At 22.1% G+C, this 16,811-nt stretch overlaps 3 protein-coding genes across 5 annotated transcripts in view; 1 reads left to right on the forward strand and 2 right to left on the reverse strand.

Moving 5' to 3' along the window:
- The window catches only part of LOC122715417, a 47,877-nt gene extending 38,345 nt beyond the window's left edge, over positions 1 to 9,532 (reverse strand). For all 3 annotated transcript variants that reach the window (XM_043937595.1, XM_043937594.1, XM_043937593.1), the window contains exon 1: positions 9,291 to 9,532. The gene's annotated coding sequence lies outside the window, so the exon portion shown is untranslated. The remainder of the gene's footprint in view (positions 1 to 9,290) is intronic.
- Positions 9,533 to 10,055: 523 nt separating this feature from the next.
- On the forward strand, positions 10,056 to 11,966 carry LOC122715403 (EARP-interacting protein homolog). The gene is made up of 6 exons (XM_043937563.1): positions 10,056 to 10,193; positions 10,436 to 10,661; positions 10,740 to 10,960; positions 11,024 to 11,205; positions 11,286 to 11,582; positions 11,658 to 11,966. Exons 1-6 carry the CDS (start codon positions 10,152 to 10,154, stop codon positions 11,818 to 11,820), a joined length of 1,131 nt encoding a protein of 376 aa, XP_043793498.1. The 5' UTR covers positions 10,056 to 10,151; the 3' UTR covers positions 11,821 to 11,966.
- LOC122715405 (RNA-binding protein pno1) lies at positions 11,826 to 13,001 on the reverse strand. The gene is made up of 3 exons (XM_043937564.1): positions 12,841 to 13,001; positions 12,600 to 12,689; positions 11,826 to 12,507 (listed from the first exon to the last, which is right to left on the reverse strand). The coding sequence occupies exons 1-3, from the start codon at positions 12,940 to 12,942 to the stop codon at positions 11,980 to 11,982; spliced, it is 720 nt and encodes a 239-aa protein (XP_043793499.1). The 5' UTR covers positions 12,943 to 13,001; the 3' UTR covers positions 11,826 to 11,979.
- Between the last annotated feature and the right edge of the window lie 3,810 nt (positions 13,002 to 16,811).

Consider the following 16,811-nt stretch of genomic DNA (forward strand, 5'->3'; position numbering starts at 1 on the left):
TAGGTATTCTATTGTATTAACATACAGACATTCCCTTCTGTTCAACCTTCATCGACCGTTACTGTTAATCATTGTTGATACAAAATGTATACATTTGTATTACATTTATAAATATATATATATCAATTTGGGATATATTTTGAATAAAAATATAATAAACAATATATTATATAATTTTTTCAGTCTTTTTATTACTATTTCAATATAATTATCTTTTAAATAAATTAGAGAATTTCTTATATAATTCTATAATATCAAATATAATAAATAATGTATGTGTAATATGTATATAATAATATCATAATTCTAAATAATATCATATTATCTAATAAATAATATCATGCTTCCGTAATAAAATAATATTATATTATCATATAAGTAATAAGTAAAGAATACTCTGATAAAATCTAATAAAATTTTTATCTATTTTGAAAACTGTATAATAAGAAAACTGTATATAAATATTTTCAAAGAAATAAAAAAAATTTTGAATTATTACATTAACATTATAGATATTTCATTATTCCAAATAATGAATATTTTGAAATTCTTCTTTTCATCTTATATTTCTAAAAAAAATCTACTGCCAATAATCTCTTTTCAAATTTATCTTTATATATAACATCTATCCTTCTAAACAAAATTTCTAATGATACTTTTTGTTTCAAGAACAATAAACTCTAAGACAATGACACTGAACCAACAATAGACCATGATAATTAAACAACAACTCAAACAAACAGTCTTAAGCATTAATTCCCTAAAGAGAACTTTCCACGATTAACAATAATTAGTAGCTGCGAAAAATTGGCGTTTCAATCTTGTGATCTAAAAGAAAAATCGAACAAAGGGAGTTTAGAATTCCTTCCCCCAATATATCGGTCACGGTAAAATAGTGAAATTCATAAATGAAAAGTTTTCCAATACGGTCGAAGGTATTAATGCTGCTAGCAATGACCTTGGCGATGTAGAGAAAGAGAAAGAGAAAGAGAAAGAGAAAGAGAAAGAGAAATGACGTGATGACGTTCGACATATCGGTTTTGCTGTCACCAATTTCCGGCACTGTCGATGAGATATCGGGCATGGCAATCGTGTAAAATACAAGTTGACGGTGCCTCTCTTGATACGAAATAGTTCACTCATTGAAAACTCATCCTACGTTTCTCTTTTCCTACGCAGCCAGATTTATCTCCCGAGTCCAGTCTTTCTTGATCTTTTGTTGTTTGACTGTTATTGATTACCTCTTATCCAGAGATTTCTGTTACGTATCAATAACTGTACATGTTGATTGAACGACGATACCGGTATGTAGTTTAAATATTTTCGGCTTAGAGGGTGAATAGGAGTGAGAATATTTGTGAAAAAAAAAATAAACATGTATAACAATTAAATTGAAGTAACGTAAAAATAAATCTTCTTTTATTCTAACTTGATTAACTTAAATATATTACTTATGATTACTATGTATCATTAGTTTAATACAATCATTCATGATTTGCTATTTGTTTATAAAATTTTTAATTATTAATTATTCCGTTTTAAAATATTTTGTATTTTAAATATATTTTCAATATAAATAATTTTTTTATTTCTTATATTGAACATTCTGTTAATATATATTTTATATTTATCGTATACAGAATAATAGATTTCCAATTTATTAGTATATAGTTATTGAAATATTTTAATATTCTATTATATGCTTGTATTAGCATTTTTCAAAATAGATTTTATCTCATTCAAATATCATCAGATTTAGGCCTCTGAAGTATATTAATTCGTTGTTCCATTTCAAATTTATTGATCAATTCACTAGGAGAGGTTTAAATAAAAAACGAAACGGTCGATATAAGAATGGATTTGCGTTCTCAATCTAGTTCATAACCAAGTATAATAGCAACCGGTTGCAACACTTGGAAAGCGGTACAAACGGAAATTTCTAAGACGATTCGCGTCGATTCCAGGACGCGATCAACAAAGGGAACAACATAAATTCGAGGATTCACAATTTTGAAATGACACTTTGTATTTCTATACGCAATTATTTCTATTCAAATAAAATATAAAACCTCGAATTCCTTCGACGAATATAAAACTCTTAAAAATCTTTTTACCAAAGAAAACAATACATTTCTTTTCTTTGTTCTCTTTTTTTTTTTTCTAAGAGAAGGAAATACAATTGATATTTACCGCGGATTTTTATCATTCTCTGTTCTTTTTAATTAGATTAAATATGAATTTCTTAATGTAATAATATCTTAACAAGAATAATGAAAAGAATAATAATCACGAAAGTAAAATTTTTTTGATTGGAAAAATTGTTAAGGAGATAAATGTAAAAAAATTATCTTATCTACAACAATGAAACATAATAATAAATATGAAATATTGTCAAGCATTTTTATTAAAAACTCGTTTGTTATATTTTCAAAACATTTTAATATTTAAATCTTAATTTAAATCTTAACAAATTAAGATCTTACAAAGTTAAATAAATTATCTAAATCACAGAAATTTCTTACATTTCCAAATCTAATAATTATTAATTAATCACAATTCTTGTACCAAAAGATTATCTCTTTATATTAAAAGATAAAATAAAACAAAATGACTAGATAAGAATAACAGATGCACTACTTTATATCAATATTATCATATTTCGAAATCGATAAGTAAACTCGATATTTAAACGCATCTAACTAAAATTCTTTAAAAAATAATTTTTATAAATGAAATAAAACAATTCTTGATGAAAGAAAAATATAATATCAAATTTTTAAAAATTAATTATATAATAAATTAATAATAAATAATTCATTGTAAATTTCTGAACAACTATTACGAAATAGACTTTATTTATCAATTAAAAATTAATTTTTATTATTTATTACTAATATAACTACAAATTTTTCCAAATAATTGAAAATCAAATAATTGAAATCAATAATGATATCAACATGATAACAAATTTAAAGAAACAAAATCTTATAATTATCTTAAATTACACCATATATCTTTATACGTTTATTTTTTACATTAACCATTGAAACTTTTCCTTTATTGCACTAAAAAAGCAACTTTCAATTTTTTGTTCATTTCGATTTCGCTTTCACAAATTTGCATCGTATACGTATAGATAGCATATATTCAAGAAGAACAAAAAAAAAAATAAATAAAAATATCGAGCTAAAAAATCCTCATTTTGTTTCCGTTTGCATGTATACAGAGACTACTAAACCAAAGATCGATATCCGCCACTTTCTCAGACTGTTCAGCCATCCCGTTATTTTCATCTCGCTTTTGACATTGAATTCGCATCATACTTATACCATGAAGAATAAAAGAAGATAAAATCTGTATTACCGTCTAAGGTAGAAAGCACCACGCATATTTGAATACAACGAGGATCAGTTCCTTGAAATAGAAATAGAAAGATACAAGAATTTTTTGCGACGCTTGACGTTTTAGAATTGTTTATTGTGATCGTAGGACAAAATTGAAATGTTACTATTTTGTAGATATGTGGACGGAAATTTACGAAATCGTATAGATATTGTTAAATAGAAAACAAGAATTTTTGTGCAATTTTTGTGTAAAATTAAATAATTTGTGTATTATATAATTTTGTTACAATAATTTTGTGTAAATTATTAAATAATTCATTGCGATTGGAAAAAAAAGCTGTATTTATTTTTTCCTTTATAAGATTAAAAAAGAAATTTAGTGAAAATTGATCCATTCAATAACGAAAAATCAAAAAAATTCAATTTTTAATTTATAACTTCACAAAGTTAAATATTAATAATAAAAAAAAGTAATAAAATTTTATACAATACAATATAATTGCAAAAGAAAAATATTAAATTCATTTAATAAAAAAGATAAAATGTTATTATTATTAATAACCATGTCTAAAAATGTCTAAAAATAAAAAGAAAATAAGAAATTTAACATAACGATCGAAAGTTTAGATAAATTGGAAAGTGGAACATAGATTTTTAGATCAAAGTGTAAAATATATTGCACATAGGGAAAAAGCACTTATTTAAATGTAGTAAACAAGATGATCTAAATCATAAAAATAAAAAAGAAAACAATATACAAGAATTATAAAATTGATGTAAAACAGATATACAATTCTAAAAAATTTTTAAATTAATACTTGTTTTTTGATATAAATAATTCTTCGTATTATTTTCATAAAAGACAATTAATGTGATCACTTTTCACTCTATTTTATATAATATATAAAATAATATATAATATAGTAAATATATAATATAATATAATGAACACGTGAACTTGTTGATTAGTTTCATCCTCATCAATTTTATATTTTTATATTATTATTATTTATTTCTTTCTTATCAATAAATAATAATTCTATTTCTTTTTTATGTATGTACGTTTTCTAATTAAATTCATATGAAAATAATAAAATTTGACAATTTAAACAAATTTATCAAAATTTTTTTAAAATTAAATTATTATTACAATTTAAACTAATTTAAGATATAAATAATATAATATTATAATTGTTTTTTAATATGAAAATCTATAAAAATCACTATAAAATATCACGATGGTCAAGACAACTGGTTCAGGAAAGAGAGTGAAATCTCATTTTAGTTTTTTTAAACGCTTCGCGCTGTTAAAATACTGTCTCGATTTATACTAGTTTACCTAACCGTATCTCCTCTTCTCGAAGCGCTCGTGTAAGTTATAAAAGGCTGGACAGGAAAACAAGCACGGAAAATGTCACGGCCTTCCTTGTCTTCCCTTCCAGCTTTGAGCAGCGGATATATATAAATATATATATAAATATATGGGGTTAAATAATCTTTCTTTATTATTGAATCAAAAATTCGAATGTTAAATCATCTTTTTATCGATATTAATGAAAATTTTAATTTTTTTTCTTATTTTTTTTTTTATTGAGATTAGTTAATTAGCTTTTGGATTTCCCTCCTTCTTTTTTTACATTTTTGTTATTTTTAACTTCGATTCGTTATAATTTTTATATTTCTATATTACTACTATTACAATATTATTATTTTCATGAACAATAAAGATTCAAAATTATTCATTTATTGTTATTTTTAATTTCATCATTAAAATTGTACAATTCAAAATTATACAATCTGAACAATTAAAAGAAAATATTGAGCTTTCACGAAAAAGATAGATATTTTGATACTTAGGAATTCAATTTCAATATCAATTCAAAATTGATAATTCTCTAATTATTATCATGATGAAAATTTTTTTTTCATTATTATGAAAATTTATATTTATTTATCATTGTTGCGTTTTAATCTATTATTGATCATTTATAATTTCTATTACATGATCAATATTAGATAATTTTACCTCATTGATCTATTATTTTATTATCACTATTATTGTACGATATACAAACATCATAATCATCAAAATTAATATCTATCAACTATAAAATATTTCATTTTCAATTTACATATCTTTTTTTCAAAATCATCAAATATTCATCTATCATGCATCATATCAACAATTGCATTACTCATCAATAAATTCATCAATATAGAATTTATACAATATTAATTTCGATGATGCGATGATAACAACGTATGTAATAAAATAAATAAATCTTTTTATCATAAATCTATTATATTTCGTTCACAAGTATTTATCATACTTTTACAGTTTTTATCTTTTTTCTTATATATGAATATGAATATATAATATATATAATATATGAATGTCTATAATATATGAATATCTACATTTCTCCTATTATCGAACAAAATAAATCATTTCATTTATTCCATTATTTCTATCTCAACTTAATCACAAATAAATAAGATATTTTCATTGATTTGAAGTTACATACAAGAAAAAATTTAAAAAAAAAAGGAAAAAGATAAGAAACAAGAGGATGGAAATGGCAGTCGAATGCTACTATAGTACAAGGTTATATCATCCTGTTATCATACCTTCCAAAAGATAAACGAAAAAAGAGAGATAACATAGTTTAATCAGTAAAAAAGGAATCATTTTTTATCTGGCACGTCCGTAACTAATCATCTAAACGAAATAAAGAGAGATAAAGACGGACATGGATGGTTCATATGCTTAGCTCGAAAGTAAATGCACTTTCTGTCGCGTTAACTGCACTTTACCGTTTTACTGGTTCGCACGGATCGCGATAAGCCAAAGAATTTTCTGCACGCGACCACGCGACAGTATTGATTAAAACGAAACTTGAGGTGTACGGTGAGCCGTTGTTTCACCCTATCCTTGGTTTTACCGCGCGGAAAAATAAAGACTTAACGCATTATTCATCAAAGTTCATCTGTCTGGCAATTCACAAATGATCATTAGATTTTTCTATGGATATATGTATAAATGAATTCAGAATTAAAGTAATTGTTTAATTTGAAAATTATATTCTTTTAGAATCAATCTCTTAAATAGATTATAATCCAATATTAATATTAATATTAATTAAGAAGAAACGATAAATATTTTCAGAATTAAAGTAATTGTTTAATTTAAAAATTATTTTGATGATTAATAATTCTTTTAGAATCAATCTTTTAAATAGATTATAATCCAATATTAATATTAATATTAATTAAGAAGAAACGATAAATATTTTCTTACTAAAAAGATTTTTGCCGATAATTGTTAAAAATCTAAAATCTAACTGTAAAAATATACATCTATAAATCTAAAATTTAAAATTTATGTAACTAAATCTAATAAATCTAATTATTCATTTGAAATTGAAATGAGAAAATTATTAAAAAGTTTGATATCTATTTTTTTTTATTTTTTAATTTAAAGCTTATTTAGTAAGGATTCTAAAAAATTATTAATAAATAAATATTGCTATCCATATTTAAATTCATACTATATTGCAGAAAATAAGAAAATAAGAAAAATCAAATTTCAATTTAATTATTCAATCCATTTGAACGCTTCGATAATTGCATTAATATCTTATCTATCATTTATATCTATAAAATTGCATTTTTAAATTAGTTTAAATTTCAGAATTGTTTATTTTAAAGGATATTTTCGAGGACTCTTAAACATTTTCGGCAGTCTTTGAAGATTATCATTAAAAAACATCACAGTAACAATTCACTTGAGAATGAATCGTCATTTGGTCATAATGAAAAGTAAAATAAAGGTCAAAATAAAGTGAAAAAATGGAGAAATAAATATTTTTTTCATAATAAGAAACAGGCCATTTGTTCGCAGACTACAGAATATCATCTGTTGAACAAGTGATATACATTTTCATAGAAGCATATAGCGTATGGTCGCCGGTACGTCTCGAGTGATCGATCTCACGTGGAAGCAGACTGCCATGTCGACATCGGCAGCAAGCTGACCGACGCCGCAACAACGAGGTCGACCAAGAGGACGAAAACATCCCGGCTGATCAATTAACCCGAGAGGCCGAGTTGAAACGGCCTGCGGACGCTCTCGAACGAGAGAAAACTGACGGTGGCAGTCGGCGAACCAGCCGAACGGTTCGTTTTTACGCACTGAAAGGCCAAACGACGTAACGCGTGACGGTGCCATTGCTCCTCTTCTTTTTCATTTTCTTTTTCTTTTTTTTTTTCTTCTTTTTCCTTCTCCTTTCTCTCTTTTTTTCATCTAACCGTATACGCGCAAGATAATGATCGATTTCAAAGATGTGAAAACTTCTTCAATGAATACACGCATCAGCAATCACATAACTGATCGTGATCAAATATTCAATACTTTCGATTAGTTGCTAAATTTAAATTTAAAATAGGATAAAGCGATAAAATAGTAGTTAGAAGTTTAAGCAAAAAATGTTTAGTCGTTACATTATTATTAAAATCAAGAAATACAAGAAATACAATAAACGAAAAAATATATAATTTTCTGATAGTTTTATCATTTAAATGATTGATAGAAATTTAACATACTAGTATAATTTTATACTTATTTTAATAGAGAATATATTTTTTGATAATATATTTTTAAAATTTTTTATATTAGAAATTTCAAAAAAATATAGTAATAACAATATATAAATATATTATATTATAATTATTCATTATAATATCGAAACATATCAATAGCAAAATTTAAATAGTATATTAAATTATTATGCTATATTGCTCATTATAATATAGCGATACTATTATATATATATATATAGCGATTACTATTATACAATACTATAACATTATTTTAAATTAAAATATTGAGCAATATTTAAATATATGTATATAAAATTGATCAAATTCAATAAACGATTATTTATTTAAAAAAATTACAATTTCCTGTTTTGTTATTTTAATTTGTCTTAAATTTTTTAACTTAATATAATTATATATATATATAAATATAATATAATTTTTTAACTTAATAATTTTTATTTTTGATATAAAACATATAAAAAATTCGAAAATTGGTAGAAAAGATTTTTAAAAACTTTTCAACATTTCTATAATAGAAAAAAAATTATATTCAAAGATAATCTACTAAAAACAAAAATGTAAATAACTAAATATTTTTTAATCTAATAATATAAATAAAAATTCGTAATAGAAAACTGAAAATTCCTGTAATTAATTTGTTTATATACAATATTATATAATTAACATATATAATGATTATAAATATATAAAAATAAATACAATAAAAATACAATAATTTTTACTTTTATTTTTATTTTATATCAAATTTCGTTTAATTTACATCTGTTTAGATATTAAAATATTTTTCAATGTTCTTTAAAATTAAGTATAAAGTAAGTTCTTTTAAAATAAGTATAGATATTTGTCAATTTTTTAATTCTATTTTGATAATTCAAAACAATTTTCATAAAAGATAAACTTTATAATACTTATTAAGAAATATCAATATATTATATTAATAATAAAATATATATATTAATAAAAATAAAATGATACAATGAATTAATAAAAATGATTTTAAAACTAATAAATTTCAAATTAAAAGAAAAGAAAAGAATAGCAAAAATATTAAACTATGTACTAGATATTTAAAAAATATTTTATATATTTTTAAAAAATATTATACAAATAATATGTACTTTACCAAAATATTTTTATTTTTTAATTTTATTCTTGTCAAATTTGGTTATATGACATAAATGTTTTTAGTTAAAGTAAAAAAAATACATATCTACATAGTTGTTTTATAACAATAATTGTAGATTGTTTTATAATAAACTTGAAATAGACATTGAAATTTGTAAGTTTTAATTAAAAAAAAATTTAATCAATGAAATAATTACTTACAGTTGATGTTGCCGGGTCAGCATGATTTTTTCAAAGAAATAAATACAGATACGTACATTTGTACAAAACGACAATAATGAATGTACACGTTTATACACGATCATTCAAAATTAACACTTATTTAAAGAAAATCTGTGAGATGATCAGTCTATAAATTACATCGGCACCACACTCAAATTGTATATGAGCGCGCACTTTGCAACTTTTGTATGCGAGCACAGCGAATCCCGATAATCGTTTCACGTTCGTAACACCACTCCGTTTGACATAATTTATCTGGTGACCCCACGGCTAGTTACTCGTCGGCCGACGCAAAGCAACGCAGGGAGCTGTTAAGTAAGTGGTGGGGATACGTCAGGGATAACGAAAATATATAGATGTTCTAGCAATTCTTTACTTTAAAGGTAAAACAACATTGATTGGTTTATTTTTTTCTTTGCTTTACGCGATTTAATAAATTTTCATATATATTCAAACAAATAATTCAATTTTAATATAAAAATTTAATATTTATTTATTAATATTTGGTCATAATTCTTTTTTAATTATAGAAAGACATTCTCAACAGTTTATATTTTAATATAATAATATATAATAATAATTTAATATGTTTTATTTTATAAAATATTATACGAATAATATATTACAATAATATGATAACTATTTTCTTAATTATATTTAGTGCCCTCTAGTTATTATTCCTTTTAAATAAGCAATACATTAATGTTTTGATTTGTTGCATATCTTTATTGTCACTATTCAAGTTGTATTGATATAGATCATATGTTTTGATTCTAAATGCATTGTAAATAAAAATTTTTTTTCAATTTATTGTAAAATACTTAGAAACTATATTAAAAAATGGAAAATGATAGTCCTGTAATATATGGCCTTGAATTTCAAGTATGCAATACAATTTAAACATTTATATAAAATATTTTAATTATTATTACTTTACAATATATTCTTCTCAATCATAAACTTTTGCAAATAATAATTTAACATATATTATACGAAATATAAATCTTATTATTCATTCTCATATAAATTTATAAAATTTTAAATTTAAAATGTGATGAAATTAACATTTGAAATTAATATATTTTAATTATTAATTAACCATTCATAATAATTTTCTTTTATAGACAAGAGCATTATCAGCTCAAACAGCAGAAACAGATATTGTTAGATTTTTAATTGGAACACAATCATTGAAATTTAATAATAATCAAGTTCATTTAGTAGAACTTAATGAAGAAACAGGTGGCTTAAAGACTCAAGTATTTCATCATTCTATTGGAGAAATTTGGTCTTTACAAGCTTCTCCTACAGATCCCAATGTATTTATTACTTGTTATAATACTTTAAATGGTAATTATGAAATTGTTTCTTTTTTAATCAAAGTAATAAATGTTAATTATATTTAGTAAAACAAATGTTTTTATTCAGATGATGGTTCTTGTCAAATGAAAGGAGCACTTTGGAAGCTGCCAGAATTAAAAGAATATACAAATAATATTGAAAATCTCAAAAACTTAGCAGAAATTGATACCACACCATATGGTATAGATCTTAAAACTATTGCTTATCATCCAATGGATTCAACAAAAGCTGTTTCAGTTGTGGACAATAAGTTTATATTATGGGATTTAGCCAATAATGGTCCTCAGGTAAAAATAGATTTCAAAATTATTTATTAACAAGTATATTTTTTGTTATATTACTTTATTTAGGTTACTACTTCTGGTACTTTAGCTAGTAAAGGTCAGCCTCGTTTTACAAATGGAAAATGGAATCCTCATAATGGTTGTAATCAGTTTGTTACATTGAATGAAAATAATGTTCGTGGATGGGATTTCAGAAATCCTGCTGAAGCTTCTTGGACAATTTTATCTGCGCATTCTCAAATAATTAGGTATAAAGTAAAATTTTAATTTATTTTTTATTTATTTTATAATTAATTATAAAATAATAAGTAATTAATATTACATTCAGAGATTTAGATTTTAACGTGAATCGTCAATATATTTTATCTACATGTGGAGATGATGGTTACATGAAATTTTGGGATATTCGATCACCTTCTGAACCAGTATTGTCTTGTATGGAACATTCACATTGGGTGTGGAGTATTCGAATTAATCGTTTTCATGATCAATTGGTTTTAACTTCAAGTAGTGATTCAAGAGTAATATTATGTAGTATTGCTTCAATATCTTCAGAATCTTTTGGACATATAGTATCCCCTGAAGATGATTGTACACAAAATGATTATAATTGCAAGAAGAACAAGTAATAATTAATAATTAAAATGATATTATAAATCAAATTATTATATTATAGAAAATTAAATTATATAATTTTTAGACTTGAAGATGGAGTTGTTGGTAGATATGAAGAACATGAAGATAGTGTTTATGCAGTTGAATGGTCATCTGCAGATCCTTGGACATTTGCATCACTAAGTTATGATGGTAGATTAGTTCTTAATAAAGTCCCAAGGAAATATAAATATCAAATACTTCTTTAAATGAAGACTAATTTATGAAGTCAAATGAAAGATAATTACATATATAAGGAATTTATATTAAATTTTATTTAAAAAATCTTATTTAAATTGTTTAATTTCTTTAAAAACTGAAAAAGTTTTTATAAATATATAAATATATCAATTTGACTTGTGTTTATTTCATAATCGTTCTGAAATTTTACTTGCTACATTCCTTAATTGTCCATAAACTTTTGATGGAGGACTACCCAAAATTAAATTACATATAGCTCTTCTTGCTAACTGTATGTTTTGAAAAGAACCGAGTATATGAATTTTACTATCTGCCAGTACAATTCTAGTCTTTGTTACATTTTCTATTGTAAATTTTGTTCTTCCACTCTTTCCAGCCAATCTTCCAATTGCTCTAGAAAGATGGTCACCTTTTAGAGGTTTTACATCTTGAATTTCAAATGATTCTACAAATAAATCATCTAAACGTAACAAAGCTAAGGCATCTTCTACTTCAAAACCATAAATAAATGCTTTTATAAAATCTGCTCCTTTCTGCAGATTAGCAATGTCAGGAGTTTCTGGAGCTGTTCGTAATTCTATATTTCGAGTTTTCAAATTAAATCTAATTTGTAATTGCAAATGTTCAACGATGGGTGTGAATATTTTCATCCAATTTTCTTTTAAAGGAGTATATCTATGAGCAGGTACAGATATCTGAAATTATTTTAATTTTATTATTTTAATAAAAATATTTAACATATATAACATCAATAAAGTTCAAATATGAATCGAATTAAATTTTTTACCTTCCTTTGTTCATTGCCTTGTACAGTTTTAGCTCTTTTTGAGGTTATATACGAATTTGTTTTTCCTTCTATACCATTAATTACTTCAACCTAAAAAAAAAAAAAAAAATAATAATAATAATATTAAAAAATTAAAAAATTTAGAAAAAAGAAACGTAGTTATTTAATTTAAAAGTCAAATCAAATATTATTCAAATAAACTAATATTTTAAAAATTTAACATAACCTTTTTCTTACTTACTTCCATACTATGATTTTCATTTGCATGTCGCTTTTTTTTTTCTTTAGATTTAATAAATTCATTCGTTCCTGAATTATTCTTTTCTTCTTTATCTATACTCATTTTTAAGAATATAAATTTTATTTACTTACAAAATATAAATTGTATAATTAATTGTATAACACTGAATGAATACTATCCTGTTTATACCATATGCTCTTTTATATTGATATATATTTATAGTTATATACGTATATATAATAAAACGTAAGCATGTAGCAGTGACAAATTATAAGCCACGTGCAGTTTTCAAGTTTGTACTGTAATTCAAATATTATATATATATATATTTTATTATTATTTTATTATATATATATTATATTATATTTAGTATTTAAATATAAAAAAAAATAAATTAATAAATTTATATAATAAAACTATTATTATCTCTATTATATCTCATAAAAATGTATATACACATATAAACATATATATAAGCACATGTTTATAATATTATTTCTATAAAGAATATGGTTCTTAATTTTTAATAAATAATATTTGGCTTCTATTACGCCAGTTTGACTATTCCTAGTATATATTTGTATACATCATTTTTCTTTGCAATAATATATTTATATATAAGCAAAAGATATTTTATATTAATCAAAATATATATTTAGAATAAACATTTAAGATATGTAAATTGTTATATTATAAAAATTATAAATTATTTATATTTTAGTATTTTTAATTGCAGACAAAAATTATAATATTTGTATTTTAAATTATTTTGAATTTTTTATATTTATCAATTATTTTGAATATTTTTATATTCATATATTATTTTGCATTTATGAATATAATAATAAATTTATTATTCGTATTGTATCTAAAAATATAAAACTATTTAATACTTATTAATAATCTTATAAAATAATATATAAAAAACAATATGTTAATGTTATTGATATTTATAAAAAAATTTTTAAGCAAATTATACATATAAAATAATATACAAATATATAAATAATTTACGTTAATGTTATTGATATTTTTAAAAAAATTTTTAAGCAAATTATACGTATAAAAAAATATACAAATATATAAATAATTAATTTGAAATATCAGATTACATAAAATATAAAGAACAAATTTTTTTATACTTACTATCTAAAAATGTAGATATTTTTATTGATTTATTTATTGATTTATTTATAAACTATTTTTAAAAAATTGATTTTTTAATTTGATAAGTGAATTTCTTTTAAATATTTTTATTATATTTTTATTATAAACAAATATTATTTATTATTCCTATGATATTTTAATAATTGTATTTTTTTGAAAATAATTTATCTCATTCATAATCATCTTTATATATGAAATAAAATCTTATGAAATTGTTAAATATATTTATATCATACTTTCACAAAACATATTTTGTTTTAAAATAAATATATTTATAAAGATTTTAATAAACAACATTGAAATTATATATCATTCATAAACTTTAGTAATTTATAACTAGAAATAATTGATAAATATTTAACATTATTTACAATTTACAAAAAATAAAAATCTGTTTCATATTATCATGTTTCAATTATTTTTATATTCTAAAACATTAAATAAAAAATGTTTTTGAAAAAATTATATTGTATCAAAATGTTTTAATATGTTAAATATAAAATTGATGAAATAAACATAAAAATTATAATAATTTTAAAAATATATAAAAAAATATTAATTTAAATCTTTTTGTATTTATTATCCTGAAAGAAAATATTTGCATATGTTTGCAAAATATTATTTGTTTTTTATCACAAAATAATTATTGTTAAATTATACTATATTGTTAAATTATAACTAGAAAAATTGATATAACTACAGAATGTATTTCTCTATTATAAATGACCACAAAATCACTTTGATTTGACAAATATATATATGTGAGATATCAAAGTAATTCATGAAACTGGGTATGATACAAAATAAGCAATTGCATCTTTGTATAACACATTTTTCATTATCCTTTAAGTTTATGGTAATAATTAATAACAAGAAAAAAACCTTCGTCAATGTGTCTACAATAATTATTAAAAGGTACAATTAGCAAATTACTATATTGTGTATCCACTTTGTGTAATAATAGGTAATAATATAATTGTAATATTTTTCTCATAATCATAGCGCGATTTTCTTCTCACGTGCTATCATTTTCTACAAATATAATATTGTATCTAATTTTTTATTTATATATATATTTATATTTATATATCCACTTGAATTATTATCAATCATTTACTTTTACTGCTCTTTATATCAAATACTAAATTAATCAAATACTAAAAATACAAATGTTTTGTATACAGCAAGTTTTAGAGTCATCAAGTTTCACCTAGGAGCTGGTGATTTTAAAACGCATATTCATATTTATGATAGAATATTAGTGGCACTGCAAACAAAATTAAGGAGCTTGTAATGCATTCATTATACATACATACACATGAGCATAAAATTGAACATTTTAATTGGTATAATCATTATAGTCTGCATGAAAATAATGATATATTATGTGTTTATGAAGCACACTATAAACACCAATTATTTATTGAGCGTTACAAATACACCATCTTTTAAAAATGTGTTGAATATCAACAATTGTTACATATTACAATCAACTTGTGATCTTTGGTGTATTAGTATTATTTGTATTATAATACATACATACTACATATGCAATTATATGGCAGACAAACTTTAGAAGCTCCTTAATTATGTAAACATGCAAAATATTTACTTATTTTTAAAATATTTATATTTACACGCAAGAAAGCTTACTTTCTTTATAATCATATAAATGTGATATTCAATAATAAAATTATAACATAATAATCCCTAACTTATTTCTCTATTTTAAAGATAAAATATTGTACATCGCAATTACAATTTATTTCTTTCCTGCTGATTCTTAAATTGTATTATTAAATTACTGTATTTTATATTATATGTAATTCTATTACAATATAGGGCTGAATCAAATTAAACGCACAATTTGGATATTCATTTCTTTATATGTTTTATATACAGCATAAATTCCCACCATGTAAAATAAGCATGCTACTATTTACAATATACGAGTCAAGATCTATTGAAATAAATTTTGTTAAACAAGCAATTCTAACTAAATAATTTAACTTAATATTAAAAATAGAAGAAAATTTAACGAAATTATTCAAAATGATTTCATTCAAGGGATGAAATTTGTTAAAATTTTTCCTATTCAAAATATTATTGAATTCAATACTCAACGTTCATATGACAATATTTTTTTAAAAGATACTATTTGATAGCCATCAAAGCTTCTATAAAGAATATGAAGAAAATATTAAATTTTATTCAATTTTATTCTTTATGAAATTTAAAAATTATATATTAATTTTTATAAATTAATATAAAAATGAAGAAATAGTTAGAGGAAGTTTATTTTAAAAATTTTAAATATGTGATTCTAATTTAAATTAGAATTTATTCACTTATTAAACAATACAATTTTAATATTAATTAATTATATAAGGAAAAATAACTATAATATAATATTTTCTTCATTTCTTCAAATCTAACCTGCAGATGCTTATTTACTTAAGACAAATAACGGAACGTACACAGAATTATGGAACAATTGCATACACATTACTGTGACATTTTAAATGCAGATTCTCAACATAAAAAAAATGCTGTGATGGCTATCACAGGTTCATTTAAAAACTCCAACTCTCAACTGTATAATTTACATTTATACAATATAAAACTAGATTATCTGTTCACAAAAACAATTGTTCATATACAATAGTTCATATACATCACATATATACATACATAATATAATATATACGTATGCGTACACATTTTTATATATTTTAAGTGATGCCAAAAAAGTGCTTCTAATGTCGTTAGTGCACAATCACAAAAAATAATTAATAGTATGACAA

The sequence above is a fragment of the Apis laboriosa genome, unplaced genomic scaffold, assembly GCF_014066325.1.
Source record: "Apis laboriosa isolate Shangri-la unplaced genomic scaffold, ASM1406632v1 scaffold35_cov144, whole genome shotgun sequence".
Lineage (NCBI taxonomy): Eukaryota > Metazoa > Arthropoda > Insecta > Hymenoptera > Apidae > Apis > Apis laboriosa.

Coding starts and splice junctions, on each gene's coding strand:
- LOC122715403 (XM_043937563.1), top strand. CDS start 10,152: ATGGAAAATGATAGTCCTGTAATATATGGCCTTGAATTTCAA. Junction 10,662..10,739: donor TTGTTATAATACTTTAAATG/GTAATTATGAAA, acceptor GTTTTTATTCAG/ATGATGGTTCTTGTCAAATG. Junction 11,206..11,285: donor GCGCATTCTCAAATAATTAG/GTATAAAGTAAA, acceptor TATTACATTCAG/AGATTTAGATTTTAACGTGA.
- LOC122715405 (XM_043937564.1), bottom strand. CDS start 12,942: ATGAGTATAGATAAAGAAGAAAAGAATAATTCAGGAACGAATGAATTT. Junction 12,690..12,840: donor ATGAAAATCATAGTATGGAA/GTAAGTAAGAAA, acceptor TTTTTTTTTTAG/GTTGAAGTAATTAATGGTAT. Junction 12,508..12,599: donor AAGGCAATGAACAAAGGAAG/GTAAAAAATTTA, acceptor AAATAATTTCAG/ATATCTGTACCTGCTCATAG.